Raw genomic sequence first — 18,204 nt, forward strand, 5'->3', positions numbered from 1 at the left:
GATTTCTAGTTTTAGAGTGTTGTGGTCAGAAAAGATGCATGCTATGACTTCAATTTTTTGAATTTGTTGAGACTTGTTTGTGCCCTAATATGTGATCTATTCTGGAAAATGTTCCATGTGCACTTGAAAAGAATGGGTATTCTGCTGTTTTAGGAAGAAATGTTCTGAATATGGCTATGAAATCCATCTGGTCCAGCATGTCATTCAAAGCCACTTTTTCCTTGTTGATTTTCTGTTTGAATGATCTTCCCATCAACATAAATGTGGTGTTATGGTCCCCTACCATTATTGTATTGTTATCTATTATTTCCTTTATGTTTGTTATTAACTGTTTATGTATTTAGGTGCTCCCATGTTGGGCACACAAACATTTACAATTGTTATATCCTCTTGTTGGATTGTCCCCTTTATTATTATATAATGTCCTTCTTTGTCTCTTGTCATAGTCTTTACTTTAAAGGCTATTTTGTCCAATATAAGCATTGCTACCCCAGCTCTCTGTTGATATCCATTTACATGATAAATGTTTCTCCACTCCCTTATTTTCTTTCTTTTATTTTTAAAGATTTTCTTTTCTTTTATTTTTTTAAAATATCCTACAACCAACATCATTCTTAAAAGAAAAAAAAAAGATTCATTTATTTTGGAGAGAGAGAGAGTGCACATGCAAGCTCACATGTAGGGTGGAGGGGCAGAAGGAAAGGAGAAAGAGAATCCTAAGCAGCCTCCAGGCTGAGCATGGAGCCTGATGCAGGGCTCGATCCCACAACCCAGAGACCAGGACCTGATCTGAAACCATGAGTTGAATGCTTAACTGACTATGCTACACAGGCACCCTTTTAATTTTTTTTTTTAAGTGGTCTCCAGGCCCAGCATGGAACCCAATGCAGGGCTTGAACTCATAACCCTGAGATCAAGAGCCAGGTGCTTAACCAACTGAGCTACCCAGGCGCCCCTAAAGATTTTATGAAGTAAGTAAGGCTCAAACTCACAACTCCAAGATCAAGAGTCACATGCTCTTCCAACTGAGCCAGCCAGGCACTCCTCCATCCCCTCAATCAGCAAGTGTCTTTTGGTCTGAAATTAACCTCTTGTAAGCAGCACATAGATGGATCCTGTTTTTTATCCACACTATCACCCTATGTCTTCTGATTGGAGTATTTAATCCACTTATATTCAAAGTTATTATTGATAGGCACATACTTTTTGTTACCTGTTTTATGGTTGTTTCTACAGATTTCTCTGATCCTTTCTTCTCTTGTTCTCTTTCACAGTTTATTGGCTTTCTTTAATGATATACTTGGATTCCTTTTTCTTTATCCTTTGCATATCTGTTACTGGGCTTTGATTTGTTGTTATCATTCAGCATATAACATTTTATATACATAGCAGTTTGTTTTAAGTTGATGGTCACTTAAGTTTGAACCCATCCTTTACTCTTCTACCTACCACATTTTAGGCATATAGTGGCATATTTTACATCCTCCCCCTTTTTATTTACTGAATCCTTTGACTAATTTTTACAGAAATACTTATTTTTACTGTTTATGTTTTTTACTTTTCTTACCTATTTATGGTCTTTCCTTTCCACTTAAATTGTTCCCTTTAATATTTCTTGTAGGGCTGGTTTAGTGGTCATGAATTCCTTTAGTTTTTGTCTGAGAAACTCTCCTTCTGTTCTGTTTGAGAGCCTTGCTGGATAGAGTATTCTTGGTTGCAGATTTTTCCCTTTCAGCACTTTTGACATATCATGCCACTTTCTTCTAGCCTGAAAAGTTTCCGCTGAAACATCCATTGCTAGCCTGATGAGGTTTCCCTTGTATATAACTGTCTTTTCTCTTGTTGCTTTTACACTTTTTTTCTTTATCACTACTTTTACCATTTTAATTATTTTGTGCCTTGTTTGAATTTGGTGTGGACTGCGGGGGTGGGGGGCGATTTCTGTGCCTTCCAGATCTGAATATCTATTCCCTTCCCCAGATTAGGGAAAATTTCAGCTATTATTCCTTCAAATAAACTTTCTGCCCTCTTTCTTCTCTCTTCTTATGAGATCCCTATAAAGCAAATGCTGGAGTCACTGAGTTCTCTAAGGCTATTCTCAATTTGCATAATTTTTTTCCTTTTCTTTCCTAAGCCTGATAGCTAGTGTAGTGCCCTGCAGTGCAGTGTCCCCTGGTCCCCAGGGCTTGGAAATTCAGGGAGTATTTCCTATGTGTGTTGTGTGTACTCTGCCATTGAGTTCTGACCTCCTTTTCCTTCAGTTCCATTGTATACAGAGGTTTTCTTTGCCTATTGTGGGGGTGTTTGGTCCCCAACAGGGGTGGAGCACATTTTATCAAGGTGTATAGTGGTCTGCTTGCCAAATGAGACCTGCCCCTGCTGCCACCAGACCTGAGGTCCCACAGTATGCATAGGTAGGGAGATGAGGTGTTGGCAGGGTTTGCAATGGTCTCCTGGAGGAGGGGACATGCAGAAGTGAGAGTGAAACCAGTGTGGCTGGGAAGGGAAGATGTGTCAAAGCATGAAGGGGAGGGTCTTCATGTAAGCAAGTTTAGTAAGTAGGGGTGCCTGGGTGGCTCAGTCATTAAGTGTCCGCCTTCGCCTTGGGTCATGATTTCAAGGTCCTGGGATTGACCCCTGCATTGGGCTCCCTGCTTGGTGGGAAGCCTGCTTCTCCCTCTGCTTGTGTTCCCTCTCTCACTGTATCTCTCTCTGTCAAATAAATAAATAAAATGTTTTTTTAAAAAAATGTTAAGTAGTAAGTACTGAGGGTTGGCTGCACTGGTTCTCACAGGTGTCTGTTGTTTATGCTAGGGAGGGGGAGAGGGAAATAGTACCTGCTAGCTTCTTTGTTCCTGGAGAGGCTTTCTCATGATTCCTGTCTCTCCAGGTCATTCTCTAAGATTAGGAAGTTGCTTTTCCTCCCATCCATCCCTGGCATTTTTCAAAACTTCTATATCTGAATGGCTGTGCTCTCCTTTAAGTACAGAGAATCCACTTCCTAATGTCTTCCAGGCCCTCCCAGAGCAGAGACTGATGATTTTTTAAATTCCAGGCTTTAAGTCAGGCTGGTTGTAAGAACTCATGAAATTTGGCCCCTCTTACTTTCATAGGCAAATGTGTGGGGGGGATTCACCCTCCCTGTTAATGGGCTCCCTGGTGTGAAAGTCTCTTTTTCACCCTTCTCTACACCACTGGCTCCCTTCCCACTGTGGACAGGTATGGTCTATTTTGCTCTTAAACCATGTCTCCATCCTCCCATACTTCTTTGATGTGGCCTCTTCTCTACCTTTAGCTGTGAGTTTGTTCTGCCAGTCTTCATATTGGGCTCACCACAGTGAGTCCCACCATCATGGCATATCCCACCATCATGGTAGATTTCACCACCTTGATGAATTCCAAGACTTTCATGACAATGCCTCCTCTCTCCATTCCCCACTCCCACCACTCTCACCATCATAGTAGAGCCCAGAACCTCACATCCCTTGCCGTGGGTTATTTATACTGAAGTGTTATCTAGTTGTATCTATGGGATGAAGTGAGCTTAGGGTCCTCCTACTTTGCCTTCTTCCCAGCTGACCCTTGAGAAATAATCCTTCCCTTTTATTGACTTCAGTTTCCTTGTTTTACAATGGAGAGGTTAGACACAATGATCCTAGATTCTGAACTATACCCCAGAAGGAGGCATTTTGAAATCAGACCTGGGAAGGGGTCTCCTGGTGGCATCATAAAGGGAGAATTCCATGAGAAGACTCAGGTTTTCCTAGAAGGGCTAGTGTCACAGGTTGGAAGGACAATTCACAAGGAGACTGTTGGGCCTGTATTTTGAGCTCTCCTCATTCCAGTGTTCCCAGCATAGTCATGGATCAACCTTCATTGGCTGAAAAAGCTCACAATGAGGCAGACACCAACAATTTGGATGTGTTATCTCACCCTGATTCAACAACCTCATATCACAGGCCAAGGCATAGCAGAGTCCACCACCATCACGGTGCGTCCCACCACCATGGTGGGTCCCACCATCACAGTGAGTCCCACCATCACGGTGGGTCCCACCATCATAGCACATCCCGTTACCACAGTGAGTCCGACCATCATGGCATATCCCACCATCATGATAGATCTCACCACCCTGGTAAATTCCAAGACTTTCATGACAATACCCCCTCCCACCATTCCCCTCACTCCCACCATTCCCACCACTCCCGTCACTCTCACCACCACGGTGAAGCCCACCATCATGGCAGAGCCTACCACCACACATCCCTTGCACTGACTCCTTCTCAAAGCACTATCTACTTCCATCATTCCCTCGGTGAGGGTCCCTTTGATGGTGAGTACCACCATGGTAGCAGAAAACATCATGGTAGGCCCCACCACCATGGGGAGCCCCACCACCATGGAGAGCCTTACCACCATGGGGGGTTCCACCACCACAGTGAGCCCCACCACCAAGGGGGGTCCCACTACCACAGGGGGTCCTACCACCATGGTGAGCCCTACTACCATGGAAAGTCCCATCACCGTGGTGAGCCTTATGACCATGGGAGATCCCACCACCGTGGTGAGCCCTACCACCATGGTGGCTCCCACCACCACGGTGAGTCCTACCACCATGGTGGGTCTCACCACCATAGGGAACCACACCACCATGCTAGGCCCCACCACCACAGTGAGGTTTCTCACCATAGTGGACTCCATTACCAAGGTGAGCCTTACTACCATAAAGATTCCTACTCGTATGGTGGCTCTCACCATTATGGTGAGTCCTATCACCATGACAGGCACCATCACGACGAAGCCCACCACCACAGAGGGCCTCTTCATCGTGGAGAGACCTTTTCCCACCATTCCTATGTGGACTCTTATCATGATAGGTTGATACCTCACTACTCTGACGAATACAGCCACCACCACCGTGGCCACCATGGTGAACGGCACCATGGCCACCATGGCCACCATGGTGAACATCATCAGAGGAAGTATCACCATAGTGTGCATCGTTATGATGATCTCCATGGCGATAACCGCTACAGGGAGTACTATCATGGAAGCTCCCACAGCTTGGGCCCATACAAGTCTCGCAGTGTGACCAGAGCTGTCCTTGGCCCTTCCTACTCTCATTCAATAACTCTCCGACCTAGCACGGCACGGATACAGTACTCAGCCTTTAGCTTGACTCGTTCTCACAGTGCTGTGCACTCACATGCATCCCAGATATCCAACAAAGTCCATCCTCAGGATTCCTCCAGTAAAACTTCCTCAGAAAGCTGGACAGAAGAAGATGAGCAATTTCAGAAGCGCAAAAGTGAGTCTCTGCTCCCCCGATTCCCAGCTCTCAGTGCCTGGCCCAGACTCCAGGCCCAACCTTCCACCCATCATGAGGCATGGACCTTTCCTGCATGTATATTCTATCGCCTGTCCACTCACCTGACTGCTCATCATCCCGTCTTCTATTCCTTAAACAATACATGTCTTCAGTCCACTGGTTTTTTTGTTCATCCAGTCACTGCTGTGTATATATGCATTCATTTCTCAAACATTTCTTCTTGTCTTCTATGGGTCCCTGGCCTGCCTGGGCCCTGGAAGCACAGAGAAAACAAATCCTGCCCTTGAGGGGCTCCAAGATGGGGGAGTGGTCACTTACCCAGTTCTAGACCACCCAGTGATAGTGGCCTATCCTCCATACTAGGACAGTTACCACTGTCGATTGTGTTTGTCCACATTTCCCCCACTAAGCTGTGAGCATCTTGACAGACATCCAGGGTCTGAAAGAGGGTCTTGTTTAAGGGGAGGGAGGGACCTCTGCAATTAATGCACAATCCCCCAAGCTTGGCCCCAAGTGGTTCAGTAAACAGAGTAGCAGTCTCACAAACAAGCAGAGAGGGAAAGGTACCTAATTGGATGGGAGTAGGGAAGGCAGCCAAAAGGAGATGTTTCAGCAGAATTTCAGAGGGAGAGGGAGAGTTCACCAAGAGGATGGGGTAATGTGGAAAAATGGGACTTCCCACGCATAAGTTATCACATGGGTAGAGAAAGGCCTTGAGGCGTAGAATCGTGAGCCCGAAAGATGCACTTGAGCAGACCACAAATCCCAAACAAGCTGGCGCCTGCCATGGAAGGGGTCAAGGCTGTGGCCACAGGATTGACATAAGATTGCGTAGAGACACTTCGGTGAGTGGATGGTAGGCAAGCAGGCAGGCATGAAGACGAACCCCAACTTAGTCTGCGAGGATGCCTGGGATTCCCATGCTGCCTCTCACACAGGCTTGACCCTCTTTCCCGCCTACAGCTGCCAGAGCTCAGCGGGCCCACAAGAGGCTGCACACCATGGACCTCTTCACCAGGTTGTGGGAAAGTATAAGCTACCTCATTCAGGACTTCCGGAGAATGCTTAGGAACCTGACTCAGTCCCTGCCCTTTGAAGCCTTCATCTTCCTTGTTGTCTGCCTCAACACTCTCATGCTTGTGGCCCAGACCTTTGCTGAAGTCGAGATCCGGGGCGGTAAGAGCTGGGGAGACCCTTACTCCTCTTTCTTTCTTTCTTTCTTTCTTTCTTTTTTTTTTTTTTTAATATTTTCTTTATTTATTCATGAGAAACAGAGAAGGAGGCAGAGGCAGAGAGAGGGGGAGAAGCACGGAGCCTGTTTTGGGACTCCATCCTAGGATCCTGGGATCATGACCTGCGCCCAAGGCAGCTGCTCAACCCACTGAGTCACCTAGGCACCACTCTCACATGGGGAGCCACTTTCACATGGGGAAAGCCAAAGATCTTGCTTCAGGTCCCTTGTGGGCCTGATCCAGTGCCAGGTGGTTCATGTAACTTAGCTCATTTCATCCTACCCCTGGGAAGTAGACAGCATTGTCCAGGATTAAGGAAGAGGCTCAGAGATCTTGTTGAGGTTGACCTGCTAGCCAGCCAGCCAGACACAAAAGCCTACCGAACTGGAGGATATGCTGTTTGTGATACAGCCACCAGGTGGCGCATCGACCCTAAACACGTCTCTGTGGGGTGGCCAGAGGAACACAGACCACCTAGAAAGGCCAGAAGGCCCTGAGAAGGCGGCTGTGGAGGGGTGAGAGTAGAAAACTGGGGAATGCAGCCCCTGAGACCCTTGGCAGCAGAGTGAAAGAGAAGCCTGCCGCCTCGTGAATAAACTAAGCAGAGAAGCAGAGAATACGGCGCACAGCATTCTGATTCGGTGTTAAGTGAAGCCCAAGTTCATGAAAACGCTCTCAGGCTGACTGGTACGGTTCCCGGGCCAAAATGGGTCTGCTGTTTGGTGACTTCTGGCCAGACTACCCCCGGTGGAGTTGCCTCACAAGGCCATCTTTGTTTGTACAAATAAGGAGATGTAGGGGAGTCATTTCTTTTTTTTTTTTTTTTTTTAAAGATTTTTTATTTATTTATTTGAGAGAGAGATAGTGAGAGAGAGCATGAGCAAGGAGAAGGTCAGAGAGAGAAGCAGACTCCCCGTGGAGCTGGAAGCCCGATGTGGGACTCGATCCCGGGACTCCAGGATCATGACCTGAGCCGAAGGCAGTCGTCCAACCAACTGAGCCACCCAGGCGTCCCCAGGGGAGTCATTTCTAAAGCTGTGATCTCCTAATGCTGGAAAAGAGGCTCCTTCCAGCCCGGCTTGGGATGGATATTCAGAGCGGGGTTTTTTGTTTTTGTTTTTGTTTTTAAGATTTTATTTATTTATTCGACAGAGGGAGATCACAGGTAGAGAGGCAGGCAGAGAGAGAGGAGGAGGCAGGCTCCCCGCTGAGCAGAGAGCCCAATACAGCGTCCTGGGATCAAGACCTGAGCCAAAGGCAGAGGCTTTAACCCCCTGAGCCACCCAGGTGCCCCTCAGAGCGGGGTTTTAAATGACAATGAGGCCAAGGCACTCTCCGATTTGGGCGGGTCCTCAAACGTTTCTTTTTCTGAAATGGTAAGATTGACAGGTAGGCAGAAGCTGCTGGGAGTTCCCTGAGGTCAGGAGGTCAGGCCAAGCGACAGGATGACAGGATGATCACCGTTTCACGGACAAGAAAACCGAGGCACGGAGCAGTTAAGACCCACAGCCATTATAGGGCAGAGCCAGGCCCTCCCCAGAAGCGACTGTGTGTGAGGTCCAGGGGGAAGAAGAGATGGGCCAGGGCTACCGGGGAGGGCCCTGGGTGAGCCCCTTGTGTCCCTGCAGAGTGGTACTTCATGGCCTTCGACTCCATCTTCCTCTGCGTCTACGTGGTGGAAGCTGCCCTCAAGATCGCTGCCCTGGGCTTCAAGTATTTTTCTGACCCTTGGAACAACCTGGGTGCGCATGCGCGTGTCTGTGTGCACGCGTGCGTGTGTGTGGACGGAGCCAGTGGGCTGCTAGTGGAGGCTGAGGACAAAAGGGGATTGGCAGGGCGGGACTGGGGGTCTGGGCGAGGCACTTGGACAGGAGCCCGTGACCCCCAGCGACCCCTGTGCCCTCAGACTTCTTCATCATGATCATGGCCATGCTGGACTTCCTGCTCTTTCAGTACAACTCCTTCTCCTTCGTCTACCACCAAAGCGTCTTCCGGATCTTCAAGGTTTTCAAGAGCTTGCGAGCCCTGAGGGCCATCCGGGTCCTGCGGAGGCTCAGGTCAGCGGCACCAGGGCTGCCCACCCCTATGTGCGGACCCCGTGGGAAGGGGCACATGGGCCTGGGCTCCCAGGGAATCTGATGGGGGACGAAGAGGCTGTGGACACCGGCGCCCTTCCGAGAAGCCTCCTGCCATCTGCTGCGATTGGTCATCTTCCAAAGGGGGCCGAGCTCCCCCAGACCACTGGGAAAGCTGGGCCCGGCTGTCGGGGTGTCAGTTCCAGCTGCCGGGCACGGATTCCCACCCGCCCTGGCTCTTTTCAGCCTCCCTCTCGCCTTCTGCCCACAGCTTCTTGACCAGCCTCCAGGAAGTGACCGGGACTCTGGTGCGGTCCCTGCCATCCATCACGGCCATCCTGATCCTCATGTTCACCTGCCTCTGTATCCTGGGCCGTGGGGGCTGGGGTGGGAGCCTGCGGTGCTGCGATGGGCGGGTTTGTGGCAGCCAGAGCGGTTGGGACCCTGAGAGCCTGCTTTGGCCCTGAACAGCCAGTCCTCTTCTCTGTGGTGCTCCGGGCTCTGTTCCGTCACTCCGACCCCAAGCGCTTCCGGAGCATTCTCTCCACCATCTTCACGCTCTTCACCATGCTCACCCTGGACGACTGGTCCCTCATCTACCTGGACAGCCGCGCCCAGGGTGGGACAGACCCCCAGGGCGGGGGGGGGGGGGGGGGGGGGGGGCGGGGTCTTGGCTGGGTAGGCAGACCCGGAGGGCTCAGTTACCCCATCTGCAAAGTGGGGTGTCTGATGCTTGCTGGCCGGGGTGTTGTGAGGGTGAGCAGGGAACTCAGAGCCCAGACGACCGCCTCTCTCCCAGGTGCCTGGTACATCATCCCCATTCTCATGATTTACATCATCATCCAGTACTTCATCTTCCTCAAGTGAGGACCCCACCCCCCACCTTGGCTCCCCAGCTTCACCGCCACCCCTGCCTAACCTTGGGGCACCCCTCTCCAGCTCTGTCCCCTGGGTCATGCAGGGCTGCTCCTACAGCCGCCTCCTGGAGAGTACCCCACTATCCATCCCCCCATCCCCAGCCTGGTGATTGCGGTCCTGGTGGATAACTTCCAGATGGCTCTGCTTCAGGGCCTGGAGAAACTGAAGCAGGAGGTATGGCGGGGGAGGGGGGTGGGCAGGTGGACCTGGGGGTGCGGTGGGGCGGGGGGGGGTGATGGGCAGGGACCCCATGAAGGGGTGGCCACAGAGGCTGGGGGAAAGGCAGGAGGGTCCTCCAGGAGTGGACTTGGGCAGAACAAAGGCCTCTTCTTCCCAGAGGGCCGCCTGGATCCGTGAGAAGATCCTGGACGACTCACTGACAGAACTCAGCAGATCAGGTGCTGGCCCTCCTTCCACAGTCACACACACCATTCCAGCTTCAGTGGCAGACTTTGAAAATCTAAGACTTAGGAGGACTTTCAGAGCTTAGAACTGAGGGTCCAAAAGAACTCCAAGACAATCTTCCAAAAAGCGATGAAACTGATCGCCAATTCTTGAAAGCCCCATTTGTGAAATGACTACCCAAATTATGATTCACTGAATACTCCTTTTTTCTAATAACTTATAAAGTTTATAGCACTCGGTTTTACCTGGGATGGTTTCGACTGCCATGGAGGGTTTTGTCAAGGTGTGCACATTGGTCCAGAGTCACACAAAGTGGTTGAGATTCATTAAAAATCAAGTTCCCTGGACACGTTCATTTTTATAAAGCTGACTTTCTGAGTGAATTGATTTTGAGACAGTTGATCTGCTTCCTGCTTTTAAAGATCCTCAGAACTTTAGAAAATCTGAGCTCTCAGGATCCCACTCTTGGGCTCCTCACCAGGCCCCTCACCTGTCCCTTCCATCAGGGATAGATGCTCAGTGCAAAAAAGCTGAGGCAAAAAGAGGAATCAATTGGCAGAAATTACTTAGCAAATTGCCAGTGTGTAGGCTTTCAGGAACGGTTGGATCCAGGACTTGAATACTGGTCAGGATTTGGTCTCTCTCCTCTGTGGTCCTCTGCATGGTTTTGTGCTTAGGGTGGCTCGTCCCTTGCAGTAGGAATGGCCACCTGCCACTCTAGTCCCAAATCCTCACAGGTTAGCCATTCCTATCATGCCCTGCAGAGACTTCCTCTTCTTTCCTGCAAAGTCCCGGAAATAAGACTTCTTTGCTTTGATCACCTGACTATTTTGGAACCAATCACTCTAGCCAAAAGAATAGGCTGCTCTGATTGGCCAGGCCTGAGTCACATGTTGTTGGAGGTGGGAGGTGGGGGTCAATCCCTGCTAGACAAGGTGGACCCAAAAGGCCCAGTAGTGGGAAAATGGGGGGGGGGGATTTTTACCACAAATCTGATACACACTCCACACCCAGAGAACCCATCTCTTTGGGGGCATCTTGAGCAAAAAAACGCCTTTAGCCCCAACTGAATACCTCTGTGACACCTGGAGTGTCTTCTACCTCCTCTCAATCCGGGCATCTTCTGGACTGCCCTCCTTTTTTACATCCAGACCCTGAAGAGGTGATGAGTGAACACACCAGACAGAAGCAGCTCATTGAGAAAAAATTTGGGACCATGACTGAGAAGTAAGGAGATGCCAAGGGAGGGGAGGCCCTTTGTCGAAGGGGAGAGGTCTGGTGTCTGGCCCAGTCCGGCAGGGCAAGGGACATTGCTCACCTCTCTGGGAGGCGGTGCAGCGCCAAGGCCCATGGAGAGCCTCTGGGTGGGACGTGGAGACCACGAGTGGCTTCTGTTCACCCAAAGCTATCTTGTGCCACCAAGAGAGTCCCCCCTGGCAGTGTCTACAGGGCCATGAGAGCCGCTGTGAGGCTGAGGGCAAAGGCAGGGCAGCAGCGAGTCTGCCTGTCTGTTTACACAGGAAGCAGACCTGAGCCTTGCTCTGGGTCAGGCCCGGTAAGTTCTCTAGGACACAGACTAGCCCGTGCCCAGGAGAGCCTATTGCCAAGCACCTGTGCCGGGCCCTGAGGGTGCTAGACTTGGGCTAAGTGGAGGGGTGAAGAGAACGGGTCAAGCAATAGCTTGCGTCAAGGCCTGGGAGGCAGGTGGTCAACATCCCATTCCTGTGGAATCGATTGGCCAGCTGGGGACTTACGGCTGTGCTTGTGGCTGGGGGACCTCGGCACAGACTCCTGCTTCCTGGCTCGCAGGTCTGGCTCCACAGAGACCCATCCCTCTGAAAGCTGGGCCCCACTGCACCTCATCTGGACTGGCTCCAAGCCAGCCTGACTACTGGCAGCCTCCAGGCCCTCCTTACCCTACATCCAAGTTCAAGTCCCAAAGGCCCTCTGTGACCCAGCCTTTGCCAACCTCCCTCGGTTCCCTGGTTCCTTCCTTGCTGTCCCTGCACTGTCTCCCAAGCATAGCACATACTTCTCCACCTCCAGGCCTTTGTCCACCCTGTTTTCTCTGTCTGGAATATTCTCTGGCTGCCAGTGCTGGGCTCAAGTGAACAAGAGTTGGGAGAGTTGAGTTACAATCCTGCTCGCTTCACCTCCTGGCCCTCCTGTCCTCCACTCCATGTTCCAGCAACTTGGCTACTGGCTCAGTGCACCCTTGGCACCTCTGTAACACTTTCCATGGGGGTTTCTGGGCCCCCAGACTCTTCCCACTGGCCCACCTCCTCTAAGCCCTTTGTTTTTGTTAGCTGTTTGTTTTAATCTTTCTTTTATTCTTTTTATTTATTTATAGAGCGGTCTTTGTTAAAAGCAGTTTAGGCTTTTCCTTCCTCGTCAGACTTTACATCTCCAACTCACCCACTCTCTACAGCCTCCTTCCCTGAAGCCTGCCCTGGCCCCCAGTATACTCCAGTCCTTCTGGGCTAGCAGACCAGGAACCTTGCTGAAGCCTGGCAGAGCCCCAGGTGTCTTTCAACCTCCACTCTGTGGCACTTGCTCTGGAAGCCTTCTCCGATCCCCAGGACTGGATGAGCTTTTCCTCCTCAGGGACCCTCAGCAGTCTGGTTTACTCATGCCAAGTGTAAACTCTTGGTTTGCTTTCCTGGCACTGCCACAGACTGAGCTTCTTAAGGGCGAGGAGAGTTTCTTCTTAACGTCTGGGTCCTCCATTGATTTCAAAATGGAACCTGCCAGGTGCTCCGAGGACCCAGACGATGGATTTATAAAATGGGCAGGTGAAAAGGGAGTTCATAGATGGGCAGTGGGCAGGTGAATGGTTGCGCCGGGCGGTTAGGCGGAGGACTGGCGGTACCACATGCTGGAGGGGTGGGCCCAGGGCAGCGCAGGTAGAGGGAGGGGTCGGGGTGGTCAGATGAGTGAGTGAAAGGCTAGGGAGGTGGGCAGATGACCGGGTAGGTGGCAAGTGGCTGCGCAGAGAGGTAAGGGGTAGCCGGAGGAGCCAGCGGTTGGGAGGACGGATGGAGGGAGGGACTGCTAAAGGGGAGGGTAAACCACTGGCACAAAAGGAGGCTCTTAGTTTGGGGGAAAAGGAAATTCGCACGGAAGCTCTGACTCAGAAAAGCTGTAATGTGGGACTGGTGGGAGGCAGGCGAGAGGAGCTTTCGGGGGGGGGGGGGGCTCTGGCAGCCCCGCAGACCCTGCCGCACAGGTCAACTCTGGCTTGTCCCCATCCCCCGCCCCACCCCAGGCAGCAGGAGCTCCTGTTCCACTTCCTGCAGCTGGTGGCTGGGGTCGAGCACCATCAACAGAAATTCCGCTCCCAGGCGTCCGTTCTTGATGAGATCGTGGACACTGCGTTCGAGGTGCGCCAGGCAGGACCAGAGGAGGAGAGGGGCCCGAGTGGGAGGACCCCAGAGGGCCAGCCATGAGAGCCCAGAGGGCCCCGAATAGTCACACGGGCCTGTGGGAAGGCGGAGGCCAGCACAGGCCTAGTTACCCGCCCATCCCACCCCTGCAGGCTGGAGAAGAAGACTTCAGGAAGTGACTCCTGGACGGAGAGAGACACTGGATATGGATTTTAGCCTCCAGCAAGCTGCCCACTGCCTTGGGTCCAGACAAGTCCCCTGCTCTGCTAGAATGATCGTCGGGCTTGCAGGACTGGGTCCTAACAGAGTTTTTAAAACCCTGAGTAGCTCTATGTCCTCCCTGGCTAAGCCAAGGCACAGGGCAGGGGAACAGTGCACGTGCATGGGTGTGCAATGTGTGTGTGTGTGTGTGTGTTTTGGGGGGATGGATGAGTCTCTGTTAGAGGAAAGCGGGGAATAAGCTTAATGGTCGCTCCCCACCCTGCCTGGCCTAGGGCTTAGGTGAGTTCCCCTACTTTCAGCCTGAACCTGGGCGAAATGCCCAGAGCCCCTGGCCCCGCGGTGTGGGTGGAGGAGAGGCTATGGCTCGGATCCCCAAGTGCCTGGGCCCGGGCAGGGTGCTGGAGACCTGGGACTCCAGACTGGAGTGGGGTGTCCCACTGCCTCCGGCAGCCACCTCCTCTCTGGCCAAGGGAAACCAGGCTACAGCAGAGGCTGGAGGGGGTCCGGAGCAGGACTCCAGAGTGGGGTCCGCGGGGCGGCAGTCGTGCCAGTCTTCCCTCTCCCTGCAGGCTGGACCAGGCAGGGGTGAAGACACCAGGCCCCAGTGCAGAAGGGGCACGTCCCTCCCTGGCCAGAATCTGGGGAGAGAAGGTGCTGGGGAAATGGCTTCTGGGATCAGGGCACAGATCTGGGGGTGGAGAGGCCACCTGGTGGGTATCTGCGGGTCACCACCGCAGGCATTCATTCACCAAGCATTTCCTGCCACTTCCCTGTGCTGTTCCAGGCTGGAAGCTCCTGCCTGGTGGTTCACAGGAGCCCTGGGCCAGCTGAGCTGCCGCCTCTGATGGGCTAGGGCAGAAGAGGGCTGAATCTTCCCCTGCGCCCCTAGCTCCTGTCCAATGCAGCCCACTCGCTCCCCTGACTTCCTCGTGCCAGTCGCCTCTCTACAGTAGTCCGCCCCTCCCCATCCCTACCCCAGGAGGCCTCTGAGAGCACAGGGCAGGGCCTGGACTGGGGGCTGTTCTCCAGTAGGTCACAGCATTGGGCAGGGGACTGAAGGCAGACACAGTGGGGGATGTGAGGCCCCGCCAGGAGGGGCGGGAGACAGAGGCTGGGGCCTTCTCCACCCCCACACCACCGCACTTGACTGCCCGCACCTACTGCTCCCAAGGGATCCGGTTCCTGACTTTCCTTCTCCAGGCGTCGGTGTGCGGAGGTCTGTCCGCATCTCCGGGTTGTCTGGGGTGGAGGGTGTTGCCTCAGTGCTTCTGTGCTGTTCTGGATATGTATGTGGTGTCGGGGAGCCTCCAAGTGTGTGCTATGGTTTCAGTGTACATGTGTGGCGTTGAGTTCCGTGTGTGTGTGTGTGTGTGTGTGTGTGTGTGTAGTGAGTAGGATCTGCAGCCACAAATGCAGCGGTACAAAAAATGCTGCAGTTCTGCTTTCTTTAAATGATGTCACATCACACCTGTCCTCTCATCCCTCCTGTGGGCAGTAGATTTGACCTTGGTCCCCTTTGGGCTTCCTGTCCGGCCCCTTCCAGGGGTCTTTCCTGGGGCAAAGCACTGGGGACGCCTCTGGACTATGGCCCACAGCGTGTCCTTGAAAGCCACCATCCCAGCCCTCATGGCCTCTTGGCCGGTGGGGGCTCTGGTACCACTGTCCCACAGGCAGGTAGGGGAACCTCGCAGGTGGGGAGCTCAGTGTCCTGGGGCCTGGCTGCCTGGACCCGGCCTGTGCTACCCTGAGTCATCCTGGGAGCCGAGAGGGAGCAGAGCTCAGGCCCGCCTCAGACAATTCACAGACTCCGGCCCCTGTTGGCTCTTGGGGCGTCCTTCTCCTGAGACTTGGTCTCCCACCCCTTCACTCTGAGAATCCTGAGTGCTTAGAGGTCTGATTCTCTGGGTCTGCGATGCTGGGGTGCTTGGAGAACCGCACATTTGGGGCCTGAACCCTGCGCCGTCAGCACTGTATGGGCTGAGACAACAGCTCAGCAGAGGGTGGGAGGTGCGGTCTTTGGCCTGGGAAGGGGCTGCTGCCACGAGTGGGCTTGGGAGAAGGGGGGCCCGGGGGGGAGGAGGGGTGAAGCACTCTGGAGAGGCCAATGCAAGAAGCAGTGCCAGCAATTTATTGTGATAGGTACATCCCTGGACCTGAAGTGCCTTCCCGCCTGAGCCCCGCCGCCCCCGGCCCCCATGCCCCGAGGGGTCTACGATATGGTCACGCAGTTGTGCTTCAGAAGCTGGGAGGAATTCTGCCAGGGGACCACTAGGATCTCGAAGTCACAGCGCAGCTTCTGCAGGGAGAGAAGGAGGGGTGAGTCTGGGTCCCAGGCCCGACTGCCCGCAGTTGCCCCCCTCAGCCCGCGACGCTCCACTCTGCGACAGAAACAATCACTGGGCCAAACGGACAGTGAGTCAAATGGGCAGGACTAGATCCCAGATCCTTCTAGCCCAGTCCAGGGAGGGAGAAGTCCCGGTGTCGTCCTCTCCGCACCGCACCCTGGCCTGGGTGCTGAATCATCCAGGAGACAGGGACAGGTTCAGCCAGGTATCAGCCAGGCCAGCCAGACCGGTTCAGGCCAGACAACCCCTGGCCGTGGGTGCCGGGAAGTGGGGCGCAGGCCTATTACCTCCTCCTGCACTCCTGTGGCAAAGGGGCAGGTGGCGATATCCACGCCGTCTCCGGTGGCCATGTTCTTGCGACAGGCTGTGCTCCCCATCTCAACAGTCAGGTAGTACTTGATGCCGGCCACCAACTGGGGACGGAAGGGACGGAAGGCACGAGCCGGTTAGGAGTGCCTCGGAGTGCGGACAGACCACCCAGACTACCCTTGACGGAGACCTTGCACGTCTCTCCACGTTGCGCACGCTGGCCTGTGCCTCGGGATTCAGACCCTGGAGCAGTGAGTTCTGGTGCGGGTCCCCGCGGAATGGGACAGAGGCCTGGGCCACACAGGACACTGAGAGCCGGGTGTGCGCAGGCCCTGAAGCCCCATCCCTCACTCCCCTCTCCCCAGTCCAACCCCCAGGGCGGTGGCTAGTGGGAGGCTAGAGAGTCCCTGCTTAATTAAGTCCAGGCTAGATCCAGTCTGTTGAAATCTAGAGAGGTTGTTCATAACAAATTTTTGGCATCATTCAATTTACAAAATACATTGTATTAAAATGTCCCGAATGCTCTCCTGGCATCCCCTTAACCTGGCCCCAGCTGGGACGCCTCCCTGGCCGGGTCCCAGCCTGGCCCCCAGCCGCCCCTCTGCCTGGCCGCACCTGGCTCTGCGCCTTGAGGATGTTGGTGTCCCGGAAGTAGTAGAGGCTGTTGCTGCCCATGTTGTAGCTGGCCACCGCCGCCTGGGCCGCCTTCTGCACCTGCGGGTCGCTGGGAGACAGGTCCCTGCGGCCACCTATGAGACCCTCCCCGGAGCGGGGGCGGGCACAGGCATTGTGGAGGAACGCCAGAAGGCAGAGCGCGAGCAGGCCCAGGCCCAGGGCCCGAGGGAGGCTCGGAGTTGCCATGGCCGGCAATGCCAGGTCCCCCTGCGCGCCCCGCTTTTTACCTGCGCAAATGCCCCGCCCACCCCGCGCCCCCGCGGCGGGGCAGGGGAGGGATCACAGAGCCTGGGCGGGTCTGAGAGGCCACCTCCCTTCTGCCCAAGGGGGCAGTGGAGGCCTCCCCCACCTGCGTCCAGCGATGCTGCCTTACCCTCCAGGGACTCGGCCGCCCCCCTCCCGGACGGTGAGGAAAAGCACAGGGACAGTCCCCAGCAGGTGCTCACCGTTCAGACAGTTCGTGGAAGGCCCACCCAGTAGGAAACACCAACAACTATAAGCGAACTGTAACTATTACTAGCTGTGTAACCTGGGGGAAACTACTCATCGGCTCGCTGCCTCCCTTTCCCTCTCTGCAAAATGGGTTGCTGTGAGGACCCAACAGGTCTCAAGTGCTTAGAGAAGGCTCGGTCCTGCAGGAAAGGAGACTAGTATGCTGAGCCGGGCAGTGTTTGACCCTCGTAGCCAGGAATGGAAGTTAGTCATGTTTCCACTCCATGAAGAAAGAGGAAGAAAACAGGACACAGAACAGATTTACCCACGGATGCAGATAGGAAATAGTAAATGATGCCACTGGCTTTTGAGCCCAAGCAGTCGAACCCAAATCTGTGCTCTCAAACCAGACTGAGCCCACAGGATGCGGGTGGCCAGAAAGAGGGGCGTGTGTGGAACCGGGCTCTGCCATTTACTGACCAGTGAATTGGACGCCTCCCTTGGCCTCCCAAGGTCTCACTGTCATCCCTCTGAGGAAAGGGGACAACTCCTCCCTGCTAAGGTTATTCTGATGTTAATGTCTGGGGACTGTCCCCCCTCCCCAACCCTCCGTAAACAGTGGAGGCAGGAGGTGGCAGGAACTAGGGCGCTGTGAGTTTTTTAGGAAAATCTGGTTTAATGAACAGCAAGGAAGTAACTCCCACAAGGAGTCTGAATCTTGGTGGACTTCCTTATCCACGTTTTAGGGTTCAGTGTAGCTTGTACTTTTCATCACCTCTTACTGAGGGGAAGTGGGGCTTTCTGCCCTGGGGACCTTGGGGACACTGAGGTCCCGTCAGAAGACGCGGTGCTTTACTGCACCTGACAGCCCGTTGGCAG

General features: G+C 53.6%; 2 protein-coding genes across 2 annotated transcripts; one reads left to right on the forward strand and one right to left on the reverse strand.

The window, feature by feature from the left end:
• Positions 1-3,861: 3,861 nt before the first annotated feature.
• On the forward strand, positions 3,862-13,521 carry CATSPER1 (cation channel sperm associated 1). The gene is made up of 14 exons (XM_059386951.1): positions 3,862-4,009; positions 4,290-4,857; positions 5,145-5,308; positions 6,293-6,505; positions 8,190-8,303; positions 8,468-8,618; positions 8,908-8,999; positions 9,112-9,255; positions 9,436-9,499; positions 9,656-9,728; positions 9,892-9,952; positions 11,111-11,186; positions 13,225-13,339; positions 13,495-13,521. The coding sequence occupies exons 1-14, from the start codon at positions 3,862-3,864 to the stop codon at positions 13,519-13,521; spliced, it is 2,010 nt and encodes a 669-aa protein (XP_059242934.1).
• Positions 13,522-15,669: 2,148 nt separating this feature from the next.
• CST6 (cystatin E/M) lies at positions 15,670-17,267 on the reverse strand. The gene is made up of 3 exons (XM_059401219.1): positions 16,834-17,267; positions 16,197-16,322; positions 15,670-15,860 (listed from the first exon to the last, which is right to left on the reverse strand). Exons 1-3 carry the CDS (start codon positions 17,077-17,079, stop codon positions 15,774-15,776), a joined length of 459 nt encoding a protein of 152 aa, XP_059257202.1. The 5' UTR covers positions 17,080-17,267; the 3' UTR covers positions 15,670-15,773.
• Between the last annotated feature and the right edge of the window lie 937 nt (positions 17,268-18,204).

This window comes from Mustela nigripes, chromosome 1, assembly GCF_022355385.1.
Source record: "Mustela nigripes isolate SB6536 chromosome 1, MUSNIG.SB6536, whole genome shotgun sequence".
Taxonomy (NCBI): domain Eukaryota; kingdom Metazoa; phylum Chordata; class Mammalia; order Carnivora; family Mustelidae; genus Mustela; species Mustela nigripes.